At 41.5% G+C, this 22,982-nt stretch overlaps 1 protein-coding gene across 1 annotated transcript in view; it reads left to right on the forward strand.

Annotated features, from left to right (window-relative positions):
* The window catches only part of BCKDHB (branched chain keto acid dehydrogenase E1 subunit beta), a 181,361-nt gene that overhangs the window by 94,088 nt on the left and 64,291 nt on the right, over positions 1–22,982 (forward strand). The window contains exon 9 of the mRNA XM_056565954.1: positions 9,236–9,322. Within this exon, the coding sequence (XP_056421929.1) occupies positions 9,236–9,322 (87 nt within the window). The remainder of the gene's footprint in view (positions 1–9,235; positions 9,323–22,982) is intronic.

Below are 22,982 nucleotides of genomic sequence, written 5' to 3' on the forward strand. Positions count from 1 at the left end.
ATTCTACTGTTTACTGAAAATGGAATGAGGCCTACAGAGTAAAGAACACAGTACCTACAGTGAAATATGGTGGAGGTCCAGTGATGTTTTGTGGTTGTTTTGCTGCCTCTGGCACTGGGTGCCTTGAATGTGTGCAAGGCATCATGAAATCTGAGGATTACCAACGGATTTTCGGTTGCACTGTACAGCCCAGTGTCAGAAAGCTGGGTTTTCGTCCAAGATCTTGGGTCTTTCAGCAGGACAATGACCCCAAACATACGTCAAAAAGCACCCAGAAATGGATGGCACCAAAGCGCTGGAGAGTTCTGAAGTGGCCAGCAATGAGTCCAGATCTAAATCCCATTGAACACCTGCGGAGAGATCTTAAAATGGCTGTTGGGAAAAGGCGCCCTTCCAATAAGAGAGACCTGGAGCAGTTTGCAAAGGAAGAGTGGTCCAACATTTTGGCTGAGAGGTGTAAGAAGCTTATTGATGGTTATAGGAAGGGACTGATATTTCAGTGATTTTTTTCCCAAAGGGTGTGCATCCAAATATTAAGTTAAGGGTGCCAATAATTTTGTCCAGCCCATTTTTGGAGTTTGGTGTGACATCATGTCCAATTAGCTTTTTTTCCCTCCCTTTTTTGGTTTAGTTCCAAAACACACAAAGGGAATAAATGTGTTACTGCAATCCTTTTCTGTGAGAAATACTTCATTTTCTTGAAAAATTTCAGGGGTGCCAACATTTTACAGCCATGACTGTATATTGTTACTTGGAAGTTACAGTATTTACTCTTCTGTGTTATCAGACGTGAGAACGGAATAATTGTATACATCTGAGGCATAACCGGTGGCTAGCATGACATATAGCCTTAGGAATATTCCACTATCTGCATTTGGGAAAGTGGAGAAGCCAACGTTTCCACAAGGCATTACATTTATGACTTTTGCCTGATTGCCAGGTGAACGCTTCCTCATATACTTGTTTTGGTTTTGTTGATACTCTTTCAGTTATGTCTGTAATGGTAGGAACATCCACCGTCTTCCAACTTTTGGCAATACTGGCTCTAGTGGCAATAGCGCTCCATGGTGTGGATATGTCTGTAACCATAATCTCCTGCCAGAAGGTAAAACACAAATCTTATCGAATCAGGTTGTGCTAAACCTGGCACAACACTGAACAGAGCATAAATGGGCTCTCTGAGATGTAATACGATCAGCCATTTCTGCTGTTCTTCTCTCCCCGATAGAAATGTAAGACATAAACCTCACCAGGTTTTCAGGTTAGGCTGACCTCTTCTTGATGTCTGAGGAAGAGGTCAGACTGGCAATGAAGTTTGTTTCAAATCCCTTATTTATAAACCCTGTCAAATTGATTTTATCTAACATGTGGTCTGAGTGTTTACCGGTCAAGCGCCCTTGTGATGCCATTTGGTGGAGTTTCTGTCTTGCTTATGCCATTTTAGTAGGTTCCCCCTTTAGCCCTTTGATGGGCTAGGATAGAGAGGACTGTGATTGAACCGTGACTGATTTTGACATGACAATTTAGGTCATAAACATAATCCTTGACCATTATAGCACATTGGAACACTTTAGACATTTATTAAAGGGAACCTATCATCTCTTTCATGCTGCCTAAGCTGTAAGTCATTAAAAGCGGTACTCTGGAGGGAAAAAATATATAAACAAACCTTTTCCTCCATAGTACCCCTTTAACGCAGTCCCTTGTGGCTTCTGTCTGCCCTATCAAATTCAATTTTAAATCTGTCCTTGTTTGGGTATAGGGAGAAAACTTTCAATCAAGGCTGGTCGGGTGGGAAGAAGCTGTTGGGGGTCCCACCCCATGACTTGTGGTTTAGGCAGCATAAGAGGGATTCTTCAAATACTATTTTCGATTGGTCACTTATTTGATGGGATGATATGATGTACAGTGAAACCTCTTTAAGATGACCACCCAAAATTAGAAAATCTCGCCTGGGTAAGGGGGTGGTCTTCTCAAAGAGGACATTAAACAATAAATCTGTATAAGTAGTTATTAAAGATGCTGTAAGGTTGCACTAGAAATATTCAATCTTTAGAGTTTCATTGGTAGAGTTTCACAAAGTTGACATTAATACCTATTAACTTAGATATTAGCAACTAAGCCTTCCACAATGAGAAGAAGATACATCAATTCTGCTCAAGATTGAGTCTCTTATGATCATGGAAAAACAGCTGTAATCTGTACAGATATTTAAACATCCTTTGCAGATCTTAACATATAGTTTTCTATGACCTGGATTTGAACTTTGCATTTGTAGGTCTTTGGCTAGGTTCCAAGCTGGGTGCCTAGCCACATCTGGACATACTATTTGGAAAGGCTAACCTATACTTTTTCAAAACGGAAGATATTGGACATCTTGTGGTCATGTACAATATAATCAGCCGTCTTGGGGATTTAGATATATAGCTTTAGAATAATTCATGCATTTAGTCCTTGTATTCAGCTCTCTGTACTTCTGTAACATTATATACTTTGTCTTGTTTTGGTTGAGTGAAGAGACTATCATTAACAGCTGATTTATCTCTCCTCTTGTCACTACTTCAGCTTCAGCACTCCTTTCTGTTATGACACACCATAAAAATACATTTCAACAAATTGCCCCCCTCTTGTCTTGTCATTTAAAAAATCTTATTTCGTAAGAGCACTAGTAATTTATTGTAAAATGCATGGCTGCATAAATCCTTACATCTCTTTCATCAAATGCCAGAAAATAATGTAGAATAAACATGAATGTGAAATGATTTGTAACATTTAATCTTAATATGAATGAAAACTAATACAAGAAAAAGGTTATGCTTTATGTGGGGTTGGTTTTAATCTTTTATTTATTTTTAGGCTGAGACTACACAGAATATAATAGGTGGTGACACGCTGACTTCATGAACTTTAGGGGGTTCGAACTTTGGGACTACTTAAAAAAATGTGTGTTTTTGATAGATACATTTATAAAGTCTTTATTAACTACCTTATTTGCCACAACTTGTGGATTCTTTCAGTTTAGCTGTAAATGGGCACTTTAATTAAAATAATTTTTGCATATAAAACAGCAGGTAAAATAAAGAAGATTAGTAATTTACACCTTGTAAAAAAATAAATTTTTATGTTGCTTTAATTTCCTTATAAATCTGGCCACTAGGGATCTCCCTTCTGGTCCAGACTGCATTGCGTCTGCTCAAAAGTACAGACTATGGTCTCCTGCTGGACTGGACTGGCAGGAGACCAAATTTAGGAAGTGCTGTCTGGCCATAGGCAGTGAATAGCACTCGCCCTCCCTGTTTCATACACCGGCAGAGAGCGAAGGCTATTCAATGCTTATGGCCAGACCACACTTCCTGAGTTTGGTCTCCTGCCAGTCCAGCAGGAGACCAATGTCTGTGCTTTAGAGCAGACGGAATGCAGTCTAGACCAGAAGAGAGACCCATAGTGGCCAGATTTATAAGGCCATGAAAGTGACATAAAAATATTTTTTTTTTACAGGGAGTAAATTACAAATCTTATTTATTTTACCTGCTGTATCATATGGCATTGCAAAAAACAGCTTTTCTTCCTAAAGAGATGTCAATCCACTATCCAGGGAACTGCTGAGACTGTTACATTTTCCTGCTTATTAGATGGACAGGAATACAACAAATTTTGTGTTATCAGGCTGGCATAAAAATGTTATCCCATAGCCCCCCTACCCTGTCTCATCTTCCACTACAGCTGTTTTTATGGTGCCCATTCCCAGCTTAGCAACATTTCCTGTAACCTTTACTCAATGGGGAGATCAGGGCGAGTGAGTATCTTTTTTGTTTTTTTTATTTTCCAGCTTGAGCCCATATAAAAGTTTTGACCTACCATTTAATGATTATGGACAATCTTTGAAACCTGAATTAATTTTCTTTTTCTTTCTTTGTTCTTATTATAGTGCAAAACACTTTCTCTGTAGGTCTTAATCATAAATTTTGCATGATTTCTCTTCGGCACCCTTTATAGTTTGCTATATGAGCTCTGCTTTCTTTCTAAACATACACACCACTTATTTGATTCTCCCTTGCAAACTGACTTTTTGCTCCTTATCTATAACCAGTATGAGTTTCCCTCCGAGGATTATTTTGCTTCTGTCTATACAAATAGCTGGTGTGAAAGTCCCTCGCCCTTCTTGCGGCTATCCCTAACATTAAAAGAGTAGTGAGTCTATCTGATGGATTTATCTTCTCTTTCTCCAAGTAGCAGCAAGAGGGAAGGGAATTTGTTATGAAGACTATTTGGAAAGTTGCTTACTACATTTATGGGAACAAATTAACAATAAAAGAAAAAAAAGATGTGTAAAGGGGTTTAGGTCTTTATCCCTATCATGAATGTGAATTCCCCTTTGATGTTCCTCTATGTGTTCAATATGTTTTCTTTTTTAATGACCAGTGTCACAGTAGTGATTAAATAGGGCACCACATTTATAGAAATGCTTTTGAGACCTTTATACAAAAAAGTTAAACTATGCTGAAGATTACCTTTTCCATTGACTTTATTTAGCTGAATTACGTGCAGAAAAAAATAATCTAAGGATTCCAAAGAATTTGTGATCAACCTATTTCTGAAAAATGTTGCAGTGTGGATTTTTTTTCAAATCCAACAAAAAAGGTCCCATTGGGTTATGGGTTTAATTATAAATTCTCCAATCCCCTTCTGGGAGGGAACCCTCCCTTCCGGGGAACAATACCCTACCTGTAACCCAATAAAAATTTAACTTTTATTCTTATTCATTAAAAAATGTCTGTGACAACGTGAAAACTTATATACATTTTAATTGGGTTTCAGGTAGGGTATTGTACCCCGGAAGGGAGGGTTCCCTCCCAGAAGGGGATTGGAGGAATTTTTTAAAAAAAGCAAGAATCTTTAGGCTGTTGAAAGGGTTGTCCAGCTCCTTTAAAAAAAAATATATATAAATGTTTTCAAGACCCACTCACAATAGTGTACAGTAGGAAAAAGCAATCCCCTTATTGATCCCTCACCTCTACCAATCTTGAGACCTGGTTTAGCCAGCTATTGGCTCAGCCGGCCACATGTTTGTGTCAAGGAGGTGCAGGAAGTACAGACAGGTGGGGGACCCAGGAAGCATAGGAACAGTAGCAATAAAGGACTACTACATTTTGTAAGACATTCTGAAATAAAATTTAAGGTGCCAGACAGCTACTGTAACAGATCATATAATTTATGTCTCTGGGATGCATTTATCAGTACTGCTGCAATGAAAACCATAATTTGTCTTATATTTTACATGTTTATACAAATGTTGTATGGATCATAATGAATAAGCAGGATGCATCAGGCATAAAAAAACTAAATGGGACTGCATTCTTGCCAATAACATCTAAAAAGCAACTTGTAAAATAGATTACACAGATGAATTTTACGTAGTGTGAACCCGGCTTCATACACTATATTAAAGGGTGGAAAACAATGTTTTTCATATCAGCTGGCTCCAGAAAGTTAAACAGATTTGTAAATAACATCTAAATAACTTTAATCCTGCCAGCACTTATCAGCTGCTGTATGCTCCAGAGGAAGTTCTTTTCTTTTTACATTTCTTTTCAGTCTGACCACAGTTCTCTCTGCTGACACCTCTGTCTGTCTCAGGAACTGTCCAGAGCAGGATAGGTTTGCTATGGGGATTTTCTGCTACTCTGGACAGTTCCTGACATGGACAGGGCGTGTTGGGAAAGAGCACTGTGGTCAGAAAGAAAAGAACAACTCAACTTCATGTGGAGCATACAGCAGCTGATAAGTACTGGAAGGATTAAGATTTTTTTTAATAGAAGTAATTAAAGGGGTACTCCCGTGGAACCCTTTTTTTTTTTTTATTCAACTGGTGCCTGAAAGTTAAACAGATTTGTAAATTACTTCTATTAAAAAAAATCTTCATCCTTCCAGCGCTTATTAGGGGCTATATACTACAGAAGAAATGCTTTTCTTTTTTTTATTTCTCTGATGTACGACCACAGTGCTCTCTGCTGACCTCTGCTGTCGATTTTTTTTTTAACTGTCCAGAGCAGGAGAAAATCCCCATAGCAAACATATGCTGCTCTGTACAGTTCCTAAAATGGACAGCAGAGGTCAGCAGAGAGCACTGTGGTCGTGAGCTCAGAGAAATCCAAAAAGAAAAGCATGTATTATACAGCCCATAAAATATATTGCAAGTATTAAGATTATTTAATAGAAGTAATTTACAAATCTGTTTAACTTTCTGGCACCAGTTGATTAAAAAAAAAAATAATAATTTTCCACGGGAGTACCCCCTTAACAAATCTGTATAACTTTCTGGAACCAGTCCATCAGAGCACCCCTTTAATGAATTCTTGATGTTAGAACTGTGGATCTGCTTATGAGGTTAACTAGCAAGCCATATAGCAATGCGCTAATAGGGCCATCTACAAGATGTATACTTTTGAGAGTAACGCTTCATTCTTGATTTTTCTTGTGGACTTTGGCATAGCTATATTTTGGACATTTCGGAATGTGCCTTTAGTGAACTGCAGATGGTTTGTATTAAGATATCCTGTAGTTCACTTTGTTTACTATGCTTAGTACCCCATACCGTTTACAGTTTTTCAGCAAAGGATTTAGTTTTCTCTACATATCTATTATTTTAAAATTAGAGCATGTCACTATAACACAAGACGCAAATACTATCAAGTTAAAGGATGTTAAGACAAGCTGACTGATAAATCTTGGGAAACATGAGGAAATAAGTTTATTTAGCCTACGATCGCAGTTTGCTGTAAACCTTACTCTGAATGCTCTGGGTCTTATCAGCTGTCTGGCTGGATGGTTGGAGTAGACAGGACAAATGGCAAACGCGAGAAATTATCTACTGCACCAGATGTACATCTAAACTCTTTTTTTTCCCCTCACGTTCTGTTCATTTCCTGTGTGTGTGTGCGTGTGTGTGTGTGTGTGTGTGTGTGTGTGTTTTTTTTTTTTTTTTAATACTGGGAAAGGACATGGTGCCTTTGTAGGATGACACTTCTGGTGGTCTTGCAAAGTGTGTGTGTGGCCTTCTCATTTTCTAACCCTGCTCCCTTTTCTTGGAGGGCCAGGTCTAGACCATTGAGCTATGGGGGATATTTAAGTGTCAGCCTAAGAAGATGCCAAAGCACAGGGGCACCCTAAGCTGCTGTGAGGGGTGGTCTTATTTACCACACCTTTAAAGTTCTTCTGGCATAAGAGGGCTTTATTTGCACATGGGGTGAAGAAACTGGTTGGCGACACATGAGTAATTGAGTGGTGTCTCCTAAAATGTCGCAGAAGGAAGAGGGATACTTTGTGGCATTTAGACAAAGCCTGTTGATCTTTGCTGCATTTGTATGTTAGGAATATATTTGTAAAAGTATAAAGAAATAGGTGATCATTCTGTTTTATTTCTAAAGCGCCCAGAGTGGTATGACCCTGTTAAAACCCATTTTATATTACTAATTAAAGAAATTGGTTTCCCCCTATGATAATGTGTCAGACTAGCACAAGCTTATGAAAATGCCAGGATTTATTAGAGACCTACACTGTGTGCAGCATTTATATGGTTTTGCTAATAATGCCTGGATAATTGTATAAATGCAAGGAACAATTTATAAAAATCCTCGTTTTCCAACCTCACGCTGCCTGGTCTTTACTGCAGGCCATTGACATCATGATCGCCCAGTATAAATATGACCCACCCTGCCGTTTCTCCCATCTGCTCAAGTTGTGATTCTTTGGGTTTTGCGGTCATACAGTATTATTTCAAAGTAAACGCCGGGACATTAAACTTGGGAATCTTATATAAATCTTAAATTTACAAAAAAAATCTATGTAATCTTTTCAAGACTGAGGCCCTATGGTCGTCGACATCCTATATTACCTGTGGAATTACCGCAAGAATCCAATGAAACAGGTTGGAGCGATAACAATGAACCATAACTGATTAAATGAAACATTCGCACTTTCATAGTCAGAGGGCCATTGAGAGGCAGGGGCTGGAACAATATAACAATCTATTCAAAGATAACTATAAATAATATAAAGGTTTTATATTATTTAATTTTAAATAAACTTAAAATACCTTTTGGCATTGATTTGTCCCCTTTTTATGTATTTTTTTTATTGCCTTTAGAGGTTCTGTATATGGTGGCATTCAAGACTACTGTTGTCTTGGATCTTTTCCGCCTCGTGCGGATCGAGATAACACATCGTAAGTCACCTGATGACAGGGGGCTTGGCTGCTTCTTTTTTTTTGTCTGACAAGCCAGCCCCCTGATGATGTGTGCCGCATAGCTGTATATGCCCTGTTATAACTCTGAACACTGGGATACCCTTTTAAAATCTGATTGACCAATACTTGTGGCAGAAGTAGATGCAGAAGAATAATTTGGTTGCTGATTTTATCTAAGCTAAACTTCTTCTTGGGGAAAAGACATGCTTCAGATCTGGCCTAGACTGTGGCAAACTGGGCCAAAGATTACCTGACAAATTCTAAATTTCCACCTAATCCCATCTAATGATGTCACATGTGTTAATAGGCGCACAGGGTCCAGTATTAAAGCAAAGAGACACACATGAAAAACCAACCATATACACTAACCAAGTATTAGATTGTTAGTAAATCTGATGGAGGGTGAAAGGAAAACCATAATATGTAGGGATTTTGAAAACCCAACAATCATTGCAAATATGGACCATTTTTACAATTTCATCCTCACGTTTACCATTCTCTATATAGATTATATGTTTCTACTGAGAGAGATAAACCTTGTTTATTCCCTGGTAAATAAATTGCTGAGCAACGCACCACAGGCAACTAAACACATTTTACTGCTCGTTTTTGTTTTATTTATTGAAAAGAGTTTAGTATTCTTATTTTATTACCAAAGAAATGTTTTGTTTTTCCCATTTCTTATTATTTAAAGGAAAGTTTAGTTCTATGGTCCCTCAAAATGCTGGAAGCAATGCTTTTTCCATTGCATCTATATTGCTTATTATGTGGTGCACATTATATTGTATTTCTATTTTCTTTACAATGCTACTACTCAAGGATTATGATGAGGAGACTGAGTTTTTTTGTTGGTAGAATGATGCAGCTATGTACTTAAAGTATAGATACGTTTATATTAATAGTGTACAAATGGGAACAAAATTAGGTTATGGAATAAAATAATATTTCCTTTGCATGCCTTACAGTCATTTTTTTTCTTTTTCTTTTTAGTCTGTGGCTAAGACAGGCCGGTTACTCATCAGTCACGAGGCTCCACTAACTGGAGGCTTTGCGTCTGAGATTAGTTCTACAGTACAAGTAAGTTGTTTTTGGTTATTTTTCTTTTGTGTGTTTTTTTCTTTAAATGTGTGTATATATACATTTTTTTTTCTAGTTTTAACGCAGTTGTGATCTTTATATGTAATAGTAATACATTTATTTGCCTTTGGAGCCTTTCATGGAAGGGGACTTAGAGGAAATGATTGCATCGCTAAAAAATGGGAAAAGTCCGGGGCCAGATGGCTTTACAGCGATATTTTTTAAAAACTTTAAGAATGTATTAGTCTCATTTATGACACGTGTTTTGTATAGCATTCCCGAAGCAAGCGTTGGAGGCGCATGTGGTCGTATTGCCGAAGCCTAATAAGGATCAACAGTATTGATCTACAGATCAATTTAATTGATTGATTAACTGGGATATTAAAATATATTTTAAATTGCTGGCAGCTAGGTTGGGTGAGGCGATACCAGGGGTGATTAAAGGGGTACTCCGCCCCTGGCATCTTATCCCCTATCCAAAGGATAGGGGATAAGATGTTAGATCGCCTCGGTCCCGCTGCTGGGGACCCCCGGGATCGCCGCTGCGGCACTCAGCCATCATTACTGCATAGAGCGAGTTCGCTCTATGCGTAATGACGGGCGATACAGGGGCCGGAGCAGCGTGACGTCATGGCTCCGCCCCTCATGGCATCACAGCCCGTCCCCTTAATGCAAGTCTATGGGAGGGGGCGTGACGACCGCAACGCCCCCTCCCATAGACTTGTATTGACAGGGGTGGGCCGTGACATCACAAGGGGCGGAGCCGTGACGTAACGATGCTCCGGCCCCTGTATTGCCCGTCATTACGTGCAGAGCGTTCTCGCTCTGCGCAATAATGATAGCGGGGTGCTGCAGCAGCGATCCCCGGGGTCCCCAGCAGCAGGACCCCTGCGATCTGATATCTTAACCCCTATCCTTTGGATAGGGGATAAGATGTCTAGGGGCGGAGTACCCCTTTAATAGTGATCAAGTGGGCTTTGTGCCTGGGAGAGAGGCAAGGATTAACACTCTACGAACAATATCATGGCATATGCTCAATCCTCTAAGATCCCTATGTGTCTACTAGTTGTTGATGCAGAAAAGACCTTCGACAGGGTCCGTTGGAATTTTATTTTTGCATCACTGAATTATCTGGGGTTTGGAGTATCATTTATTGGCAAAATAATGGCATTGTATACATCACCTTCTGCCAGGGTGCGGGCCAATGGGATCCTGTCGGAGGCCTTTCAAATTAGTAATGGTACACAGCAAGGGTGCCCCCTGTCCCCATTGCTTTACATTATAACAATGGAACATCTGGCTTCGGCTGTAAGTTGACATTAAGAGTATAGAAATCAGGCAGACTCAGCATAAACTGGCCCTTTATACTGATGATTTGTTGTTGTATGTGTCCTCTCCACATATCTCTCTACTATTAATCATTCAAGAATTTGCACGGTTCGGACATCTGAGTAATTTTAAAGAAAATCTGGATAAAACCGAAGCATTAAATGTCACCTGGTCTCCCCAGGATTTAACTTTACTGGAGGGCAATTTTGCATTCAAATGGAAAAGGGAAAGTATTACATATTTAGGGTTACAGATTCCCGCTGATTTGCAGCATCTGTACGAGCCGAATTACCTCCCACTGCTTAGAAAGACATTAGTGGATATAGAGGCATATAAAAAAAATTCTTGTCCTGGTTTGGCCATTTGAACGCTATCAAAATGGATATGTGTTTCCGACAATCCCAGTTGTTATCCCAAGAAAGTACTTTAAGTCTTTACAGTGACAGCTGTCTCTTTTTATTTGGAAGAAGGTTAAATGTAGAGTTATTAAAGGATGCATATATGACTAAAACAATAACACAAGGAGGGATTGGGCTAAGAAGGAAGTGATGACATTTTTAGTTGTAGCAGCAAGAAGGGTAATCCTTGGAAAATGTCCGCAGTACCAACATTAACATCTAAGGAAAAAAGTATTAAAAGTTTTATATAAGCAAATATGGTATCAATAAAAAGTACAGATCACGGCGCAAAAAATTTGTCCTCATACCACCGCTTATACGAAAAAATGAAAAGTTATAGGCCTTCAAAATTGGGGGATTTTAAACGTACTAATTTGGTTAAATAGTTTGCGATTTTTTTTTTTAAGCGCAACAGTAAGAGAAAAGTATATTATCATGGGTATCATTTTAATCGTATTGACCCAAAGAATAAAGAACACATGTCATTTTTACCGTAAATTGTACGTCGTGAAAACGAAACCTTCCAAAATTTGCAAAATTCCGGTTTTCTTTTTAATTTCCCCACACAAATAGTATTTTTTTTTTGGTTGCGCCATACATTTTATGGTAAAGTGAGTGATGGCACTACAACGGACAACTGGTCGCGCAAAAAACAAGCCCTCATACTAGTCTGTGGATGAAAATATAAAAGATTTATGATTTTTTGAAGGCGAGGAGGAAAAAACGAAAACGTAAAAATAACGTCCTTAAGGGGTTAAAGGAAAATGGTTAGAAATGGGGAAAAATACATTTTTTTTTTAAATATTTTGAAAGCTCTGTTTTCTGACTCTTTATTTAATGAACAATATTTACCCCCAAATGAATCCGCTAGTTCTTCCATGCATAGCAATTCCATATATGTTTACATTGTTAATGTATGATGTCGCTTTAGCTCAATAACAAAGGCCCAATTTTAGCTTTAAATGTATTGCCCTCCTTTATCTTTTAGATGTAGCTTCTGTACATGGATGATAATCATCCAGGAAAAATAGATTTTTATTAAAAGCACAAAAACATACAGGGCTGCTGAAGAACAAGCTAAAACTGGTGTCCAGATCTGATTATTTTATTTTTGGCATAATGTACATTTTATGTGAAAGGAACGTATTACTGCCGGAGCACCTTATGTCCACTCGAAATGTATTTGTGACAACTAGGATGTCTGAAGTTGCTGTGTGTGGTTTGAGAGGTGTACACTTTCTTTGGGGAGATAGGGAATTTTTTTTATTTTTTTTTTTTACTTATTCATGTATTAATTTATTTTTCTTTGTTTATTCTTTCTCATTGTATTTATTTATTTTGCTTAATTTATTAGGATTATATTTTATAATATTTCTTTACCATGGGAGCACAGATTAGCAGAGAACACTTTTTCTGTGTGTTCCCTGCTGTCCCCATATACAATGGGTAACAGCCCATTAAATCCCTGTTACTAGTGATCTGTATAGACTGGCTTGGATAGAAGATGCTGATGGAAGTCCTGTGATGTTATTACTGACGTAAAACTGCCTAAAAGTGGAAGCCGCGCTTCCGCAGACAAGAAGAGCACAGCACTCAATATGATTATTTTTTGTTTCCTGTGACGGAACGGGATTGAGCTGTCAGTGTCACAGCCCAAGCATGTAGACCGCTTTGCATGCAGAGCTGTCAGCTTCAGACATATAAATGAAAGGACTGCAGACACAATTAATGTGGTGCAGTCACCTTTCAGTTTAAAGGGGTAGTCCAGTTTACAAAAACTTAGCCCCTCTCCAAAGGATAGGGGATAAATGTCTGATCACGGGGGGTCCAACCTCTGGGACCCCATGTGATTCTTTGGATAGGGGATACATTTTCCTAAACTGGACTACACCTTTAAATGTGGCTTCCTATAAAATGTACCTACAATATTTGATAGATTGGTAATTTACATTGTGAGCCCTATTTTGGACAAATAATAATGTTAATGCTCTGTGTACAGTGCTGTGGAATATGTCTTTGCTATGTAAGCCATGAGTAGTGAATAGTAAATATACAGGCAGTGTCGTGTAGGTCAAATTCTATCTCTTGAGAACCCTGCCAATATGTTCTTGCTGTCGAAATCTTGCTCTGATTTCCTCTGATAGGTTCTTTCATAATGATAAGAACAATACATTAATGAAGAGCAGGCTGCAAGATCTCATCACTATACGGGATGTGCCTTGGTGTGCACCATCATACGCTACAATTATGTTTTTCTAAATACATTTACAGATGCACATTTTCTAAGGGCTTAAACTAATCCTTCTTTTGAGTAATTGTTATTGAAAATGCATTAGTTTAAACAAACAAAGTGCTGTATTTAAGCACTGCGAGCCATAATCTCTTAAACAATGTAAATATTGTATAAAAGAATTGTTTAGTTTATAGTTCTTTATATACAGCAAGATGTTAGATGTCTACTACAACGGTGCCGTAAGAGGAAAAATAAGTGAAATTCTTTTCTTGTTGGATTAAGTGGATAATTGTAGAGCCAAAACTGTTCGAGATCGTGGTAGATATATTTTCATGCATGTGGAACTAATAAGGTTTCAATGAAGAGTCCAGTTGGAGTGCACGGTTATTTTCCAGATTTTGTTCCATCCATACAGTGCGATCCTTTTGCCCAAAATAGGTATAAAGCATTGTCCTTTAATAAGCCAGCTATTATTTATCATCCAGTACCTCGAATGCCATGGTTTTATTGCTCAGCAATTGCTTTCACACTGAAAAGTAAGCGTTGGGTGGAGTGTGATTTGTTATATGTAAGAATTAAATCTTTACTACATATGTTTCCACACAGTATTATGTTTGATTGCTTAAAGTAGCACTCCAGCATTTTTTTTTTCTTTACTGTGTAGTACAGCTTAGGCCAGGGGTCTCAAACTCAAATTATCTGGGGGCCACTGGAGGTAGCGGCTGGGCCTCATGCGCCCCTCACATATAATGCCCCCATCATGTGCCCCTCACATATAATGCCCCCATCATTCGCCCCTCATATATAATGCCCCCCTCATGCGCCCCTCACACATAATGCCCCCATCATGCGCCCCTCACATATAATGCCCCCCTCACATATAATGCCCCCATCATGCACCCCTCACATATAATGCCCCCATTATGCACCCCTCACATATAATGCCCCCATCATGCGCCCCTCACATATAATGCCCCCATCATGCGCCCCTCACATATAATGCCCCCATCATGCGCCCCTCACATATAATGCCCCCATCATGCGCCCCTCACATATAATGCCCCCATCATGCGCCCCTCACATATAATGCCCCCATCATGCGCCCCTCACATATAATGCCCCCATCATGCGCCCCTCACATATAATGCGCCCATCATGTGCCCCTCACAGATAATGCGCCCATCATGCGCCCCTCACAGATAATGCCCCCATCATGTGCCCCTCAGATATAATGCGCCCATCATGCGCCCCTCACATATAATGCCCCCATCATGTGCCCCTCAGATATAATGCCCCCATCATGCGCCCCTCACATATAATGTCCCCATCATGTGCCCCTCACATATAATGCCCCCATCATGCGCCCCTTATATATAATGCCCCCCATCATGCGCCCCTTATATATAATACTCTCATCATGCTCTGAATTTAAACCTGCCACACACTGCTTCCCATAAATATAATAATACCACACACTGCGTCCTGTGAATATAATACTGGCACACATTGCGCCCTCTGAATTTATACACATTACAATACTTCACGCCTTCACCACCCTTCCCCCTCCATTACTGTTCCTCATGCCTGCACCCCCTCTTCCTATCCAATACTGTTCTTCATGCATGCACCCCCTCTTCCTATCCAATACTTTTCCTCATGCCTGCACCCCCTCTTCCCCTCCATTACTGTGCCACCTGCCTGAACCTCCTTCATAACTGTGCCCATGCCTGCACCCCCCTTCCCCTCCATTACAGTTCCTCAATCTTTCACTGCCCTCACACCCTTTCACTGTGCCTTATTCCTGCACTCCCTCACCCCCTTCTCTAGCATGCTCCTGTGGCTTCCGGATGTCGGCGCTGTCCTCAGCGTGGCACCGCTGCACTCTGCCCATCGACGTACAAGCATGCAAGCTCTACGTCCGATGTGTGGCTGCGGTCACACCACTACAAGCTCTATTAACACCACTCGCGACCGCGGTCAGTCTTCTGTGACCGCGGTCACAACGGCAGTCGCAGTGCAAGCGCCTGGCGGCCTATGCAGCATGCCACCTATGCGGGCCTCTGTGCCTATTTTAACATAGGGGCCTGGAGCTGTAGCTCCTTCCTGCCCTGTGTGGTGGGCCGCAAAATTTCGCTCCACGGGCCGCCAGTTTGAGACCCCTGACTTAGGTTATTATTTAATAACAGTGTATGCACAAAATTTCAGTGCCAAAAATGTTATCAATATTTCTGGTGCTCATCACACAAAGATACCGCTTGTATCCGTTGCATACAAAAATGTATTTTTAGAACTGCATATGCAACAATAGGATTTATGTTCAAACCACGAGATCCTTTATTGGGCTTGTGCATGAATTAGGTTAAAACGAATGCCCAGAAAGAAAGAATAACTGCTTATAGTTCCTTAAAAATTAATTGGTTAACAATTTGTGAAAAAAATTAAATATAGATGACCTAAAGCCATATATATATATATATATATAGTATTTTATCATCTATATTATATATATATATATATATATATATATATATATATATTTTTTTTTTTTTTTCACACACTTAATAGCTACAGGTATAAATATATATTTTGTTATTATTACTAATACTAATATATAGCAGGTGAAATTAGTATTGACAAGGTCACCAGTATTCTCATAAATATACTAAATATATTTTAAAAAGCACTGCAATGCAGAGCTGTAGACATCATAAGGAAGTCACCCATATATGGAGAAACCAATTGGAAGGAAATAGTACAATATTATGTCAATAAGGGTAAAAACAATCATCCATGTGCAAGATACACTATAAGAGTACATTTTTTTTTTTTTTTTACATTGGGTGAGTACCCTACGATAATCAGTAGGTGACTACATTACTAACAACACCTGAAAACAAGGAAATTACACTACATAAGGAAAACATTAACAAAATAGGTGTTACGCCTAGCGCTCCGGGTCCCCGCTCCTCCCCGGAGCGCTTACGGCGTCTCTCTCTCCACAGCGCCCCGGTCGGTCCCGCTGACCGGGAGCGCTGCACTGTCATGGCCGTCGGGGATGCGATTCGCACAGCGGGACGCGCCCGCTCGCGAATCGCATCCCAGGTCACTTACCCGTTCCGGTCCCCTGCTGTCATGTGCTGGCGCGCGCGGCTCCGCTCTCTAGGGCGCGCGCGCGCCAGCTCCCTGAGACTTAAAGGGCCAGTGCACCAATGATTGGTGCCTGGCCCAATTAGCTTAATTGGCTTCCACCTGCTCCCAGACTATATCTTATCACTGCCCCTGCACTCCCCTGCCGGATCTTGTTGCCTTAGAGCCTAGTGAAAGCGTTACTGTGTTTGTCCTTACTGTGTACTTGACCTCCTGCTATTGCCTTATTGACTACGATTCTTGCTGCCTGCCCCGACCTTCTGCTACGTCCGACCTTGCTTCTGTCTACTCCCTTGTACCGCGCCTATCTTCAGCAGTCAGAGAGGTTGAGCCGTTGCTAGTGGATACGACCTGGTCACTACCGCCGCAGCAAGACCATCCCGCTTTGCGGCGGGCTCTGGTGAACACCAGTAGTGACTTAGAACTGGTCCACTAGCACGGTCCACGCCTATCCCTCTCTGGCACAGAGGATCCACCTCCTGCCAGCCGGCATCGTGACAATAGGCAAGATGGGAAGGGGGAGAAGAGAGGGAAAAGGTGAGGGGAAAAGAAAGAAATATGGAGGGAAGAGTGGGACGTAGCAGGGAGCAAGAGAAGAAGCGTACCTCCTGACCTAAACACATTCAGTCACTTTGAGACACCCGGCAAGAGATGGCACGTACATTTATGTGGGTAATCAAGTAGTGAGATGCAGACTCTTGTATTCTCTGGAAGACAAAAAAAAGTCATCCTTGTGCCTTGCAAGAGATGGACAAACGGTGGCATTGAGATAATGCTTGGGACCAAGCAGTATCAGATATCGAATGACCCAATTCCTTTTCCCAGCCAGTTTTATATGTCAGTGGATCAGCTGTAGTGCTGTCTAAAAGAAGGGAATAAAGGGCACTAACTGCACTATGTGGTGGATTAGTAGATGTACAGAGCCTTTCGAATTTAGTAAGGGGTCGATGAAGGCGGAGGGTAAATTTAGCTGACCTATAAAAATGTTGCAATTGACCATACTGAAATATCTGAGCATGGGAGGGGGGAGTTCCCACTAATAAGTCCGTCAGGGGTTTGAGCAACGTTGAGGTTAGAAGCGAGAGAAATGTCACACCCTCAGTTCGCTGGAAGTAGGAATTGAATGTGCATGAATGGGGAAAGGTGTGATTACCAAACCGAGGCGTAAGGGGTCCGTCTGGGGAAGAGAGGGATAGTCTGGATAAGTAGGACCGATAAGTCTCCGCAATGGAGTTTAGGATAGGGGGCAGGGCACCAGTGGCTTTAGCAGAGGAAACATACAGCGGGAGCCATAGTGTAAACCAAGGGTCTGTATCAATCGATCTACTCTCAAGTTGGATCCATTGCTTATCATGTCTGTGGTGAAAGCAATCTAGCATTCTGGACAAAACTGACGCAGAGTAGTAGAAGAAATAATCAGGTAGGGCCAGGCCACCGGATTTATTACATCTAATGAGAATATGATGCGCCCAAACCAAGCTAGACTGCAGTGCAGATAGTTCTCTAAAAAAGGACTTGGGCATATGTAGCGGGATGCAGGAGAATAGGTAGGGAAGGCGTAGGAGCACTTTCATTTTCAGTATATTAATTCTGCCTAGCCAGGAGAAAGTCCGAGTGCAAGGCATGCAGGAGTGGAGGAAAGTTAACGCGATAGGTATCTTTGAGATCAGTCGGGATATGGACTCCCAGGTATTTAAGTGAACCCAATTTCCATTTAAAGGGTTAAGTGGACTGAAGGAGGTGTACTAACTGAGAGGGTAGAGTGACATTAAGGGCCTCACACTTGGTCGGGTTCAATTTATAGTTGCTAAAATTAGAGAATTGGTGGATGGTTTGCATAAGAGAAGGGAGAGAAGTGAGGGAAGAGGATAGAAAAAGAAGCAGATCATCCGCGAAAGGGGAGCATTTGCAATGGCACGAAGAGACAGAGACCCGTGATATTTGGATTGTTGCATATTGCAATAAGATGTTCCATACAGAGAACATATAGGAGCTGGGAGAGGGGGCAACCCTGTCGCGTACCATTACAAATGCGAAAAGGAGAGGATAGATGGCCATTAATTCTGATTTGGGTTTGCAGGCAGGAGTAGAGGGACCAGATACAGGACATCATTCGCGTTCCTAAGCCTATCTGATGTAGGGTGGCTGCGAGAATGTCACAGTCCACCCGGCCTAAAGCTTTTCACGCATCCAGAGATAGCAAAAACAATGGAATTTGATGTCTGATGTCAGGGTGTTCAGGCCACGAGGGACACCAGGAGGGTTATTACATGTCCTATAAAAAATAAATAAAAGAACAGGGGAGCAAGAACAAGAGGATGGCAGGCAGAAAAGCAACCATAAGAGCATAGAAACAGGGGGACTAAGAGGAAAGACCATAAGGGTCAAAGACATAGCTCGAACTAGTCCAAGCGTTTATCTAGTGAGGGTAACGTAGACGAAGCGCCCAGTACAAGGCACTAAAGGGAGTGGTGTAGTAGGGGAAAACAAAGCCCAAAACATGGGCCTAAGAGACCAAAAAATTAGGCCCTCTAGGTAGTTACCGTAGAAGGACAGTAAGTAAAGGTGAGGCTATATTCTAATATCACCATGTCGGGAGGCAAAGAGAACAAATAATGAACAATAGAAAAGGAAGGGGGAAAGGGTTGAGGGATAATGGGAAGGGTTGTGAGGGTAAAATCAGAAGGATGAGAATAACAATATGAAAAAGTATTCATGTAAAAACAAGATAAACTCTATGTTAAGATGTGAGCTGTGTGCTCCAACAGAAGGTCTTAATTGAGGAAGACCAGGGTAGGGAAAGAAATACTTAGCAAAGTATAGGAAACATCACTTCAGGTCTTGTGCTTCTGTCGAGGTGGGAGAGGAGCAGGAACCATAGGTGGAGTGGCCGAAGATGTGCGATTGTCCACTAATGGTGATTTCAGCTGCAGCGTCATCAGGAACATATGCTCCCAGTCTGGCAGGGGAACGGGGGCAACTTGAATGTGGACAAGAAAGCAGGCAGGTCTTCAGGCCTTCTTAATGTAGCTTCCATGTTTTGCAATTAGTGAGAAGGGGAAGCCCCATCTGTGTTATTTGAGCATTTTGCAATAATTGAAGTAGGGGCTTCTGAGTTTCCCTCAGCCTGAGGGTATGGAGCGAGAGGTCTGGAAACAGCTGGATAGGAGATCCATTATAAGCAAGATGTTTGAGTCTCGCTTTCTTTATGATCTCGTCTTTCAATAAGAAGTGATGGACTCTGCAAATTATGTCTCTTGGTTTCCTGGGGTCAGGGCTTTTCGCTTTAAGGGCTCTGTGTGCCCTATCTAGCTCCAAAGGGCTATCATGTGATCTCTGTAGCATCTCATTAAAAAGTCTTTGGAGAGTGGATGGAATGTCAGGAGGCCGCACAGATTCTGGAAGACCTCTTTGATCCTAATATTATTCCTGCAATTTCTGTTATCTAATTCATCCAGATGATCCGTATCAGCAGATTGTTGCAGATAGATATTCCTAGTGGCCTCCTGAAGATCTTGTAGTTGAGTCAGCATCGAGGTACGGGAGTCTTCCAAGTGTCAAACACGGTCGCATAGCTGGGAGAGTTCAGTCTTAACTGGTTTCAAGTCTTGTCACCAGGCAAATTTCAAGTCTGAGGCTAAAGTCCTCATGTCTGACTTGGTCGTCAGTAGAGCCTGTAATTCCGGGTGGTTCTTCAGTGTGTTAACCACCACTTCGGGGGCGATGGTAGGTAGGCCTTTAAAGTCAAGGGAGGGCGATCCAATCGGGTATGTTCAGAAGAAGGTTTTTTAGGCAGGTGGGATGGACTGGAGGGATCCCATGATTCTGTCGCAGTGTCATCTGAAGAGGAATATTCGGACCCTCGCTTGTCTCTCAAATATTTTTTCAAGGGTGTTTTAAATAACTTCTTAGTGGGGGGGGGCTTGCACCCCAATAATCAGGTGCATTACTGTCAGGTGAAGAGTCCTTTGATCTATCATCTGAGTGTGGACCAGTAGTGTCCATGATCGCTGACCAGTCAGTGGCATCTTGAGCAGCCGGGCCAGGAACTCTAGAATGAGAGGTAGTGTATACAGGCAGTAGAATGGAGTTCGAGAACAATGAAGGGGAGGCACCATTGGAGTTTCCTTTAATAGTATGTGCAGAGGGTTGGTGACCTGGTGACAGAGCCAGGGGATGTGAGCCAGAAGCAGCAGGTGGGTGAGCAGCATCGCTGACTTGTGCACTGTTATGCAGCTGGTTTACAGGTAGAGGCTGGGGTGAGACAGTAAATGCAGAGGAGCTAGCAGCTGAGTGGGGAGCTGCAGATACTTGGTGGAAGAAGGCCACTATGGAGGGAGAGGATGTCACTGCAGGGGTGGCTGGCTGCATTCTCTCTCCGGACATTGGGCTGAAGAGGGAGCGTGTGACTCACCGCTAGTGACGGGGAGACTTCTTCATTCCTCAGGTGATCGGGAACCTTAGTAGGCAGAGCGGGAGGTTGCGCCGTCATGTCGGCACTCTGTAGCGGGGATGCGCTGTCACTCAGCGGGAGGGAGGAAGCGGCGGGCTGCGGAGGTCCGGCAGTGCAGATAGGCCGCAACTCAGCCGTCTGTGGGGCAGCAGGAGCAGAGAGCCACTTAAAAAAGCCGTTAATTGCTGGAGGATGGTAACAGGTGCTTGTAGGAGCCTTTTTCTTGTTTTTCCCCCTATGTTTGCCTCCCATAGCAGGAAAAATAGCCTCAATTACAGTGGCCCTGGCAGGAGCTCTCAAGGCATGTGACTCATCCTCAGCGCACAAAGCCACGCTGGTTGGCTGGCCAAAGGGCCTTTTTAAGCCCTTGATATTCAAATGACTTAACTATAGGTCAAGTTGTGGTTAGTAACCTAAAAACGAAGCATCCTCACTCAAAAATAGACACATCCACATCCACAACTTGTACAATGATCTACTTACTTCTCAGTGTAATGTCAAAAGCCTAACCAGTTGTTAGTGTACCTTTTGATCGAAATGTGCAAGCCTACCCATCACATACAGTGGGGCAAAAAAGTATTTAGTCAGCCACCAATTGTGTAAGTTCTCCCACATAAAATCACATTGTCTGATTTCTAAAGAATTTTTTTGCAAATTATGGTGGAAAATAAGTATTTGGTCACCTACAAAAAAGCAAGATTTCTGTCTCTCTCAGACCTGTAACTTTTTCTTTAAGCGTCTCCTCTGTCCTCTACTCATTACCTGTATTAATGGCACCTGTTTGAACTTGTTATCAGTATAAAAGACACCTGTCCACAACCTCAAACAGTCACACTCCAGACTATGGCCAAGACCAAAGAGCTGTCGAAGAACACCAGAAACAAAATTGTAGACCTGTACCAGGCTGGGAAGACTGAATGTGCAATAGGCAAGCAGCTTGGTGTGAAGAAATCAACTGTGGGAGCAATTATTAGAAAAATGGAAGACCTACAAGACAACTGATAATCTCCCTCGATCTGGGGCTCCATGCAAGATCTTACCCCATGGTGTCAAAATGATCACAAGAACGGTGAGCAAAAATCCCAGAATCACATGGGGGGACCTAGTGAATGACCTGCAGAGAGCTTGGACCAAAGTAACAAAGGCTACCATCAGTAACACACTACGCCGCCAGGGACTCAAATCATGCAGTGCCCCCCTACTTGAGCCAGGACATGTCCGGGCCCGTGTGAAGTTTGCTAGAGAGCGTTTGGATGATCCATAAGAGTATTGGGAGAATGTTATATGGTCAGATTAAACCAAAGTAGGACTTTTTGGTAAAAACTCAACTCATTGTGTTTGGAGGAGAAAAAACACCATACCTACTGTATCCAAAGAACACCATACCTACGGTGATGAATGATCCATGTAAAGGAAAGAATGAATCGTGAGATTTTAAGTGAAACCCTCCTTCCATCAGTAAGGGCATTGAAGATGAAACGTAATTTCAACATGACAATGATGCCAAACACACTGCCCAGGCAGCAAAGGAGAAAATCTTGTGAAGACTTACAGAAAACGTTTGACTTCTGTAATTGAAAAAAAAAAGGGTATATAACAAAGTATTGAGATGAACTTTTGTTATTGACCAAATACTTATTTTCCACCATAATTTAAAAATAAATTCTTTAAAAATCAGACAATGTGATTTTATGGATTTTTTTTCTCAAGTCTCTCATAGTTGAGGTATACCTGTGATGAAAATTACAGGCCTCTCTCATCTTTGTAAGTGGGAGAACTTGCACAATTGGTTGCTGACTAAATACTTTTTTGCCCCACTGTATAGGCCACCTGATAAGAGTGAGTCCCTAAGCTAACACTGCAGTAGTGCTGGGTGGCCCAAAAGTCTACTGAGACATGAAGCCTCACAGAGAGAATGACCCAGTGGCCAGTTAGCGCAACTTCTGCCCAACCAAGCTCCCGGCTCTGGGCCACAACACCCCATAGTCAAAGCACCACAGCAACAATGGCTGCCGCAAAGCACCACAACAATGTGAACACCTACCATGTGCTTCCTGTCAGTAGTATTACTTTGTTGTTTGGACAAATTTTTAGATAATT

Source organism: Hyla sarda, chromosome 3, assembly GCF_029499605.1.
Source record: "Hyla sarda isolate aHylSar1 chromosome 3, aHylSar1.hap1, whole genome shotgun sequence".
Taxonomy (NCBI): domain Eukaryota; kingdom Metazoa; phylum Chordata; class Amphibia; order Anura; family Hylidae; genus Hyla; species Hyla sarda.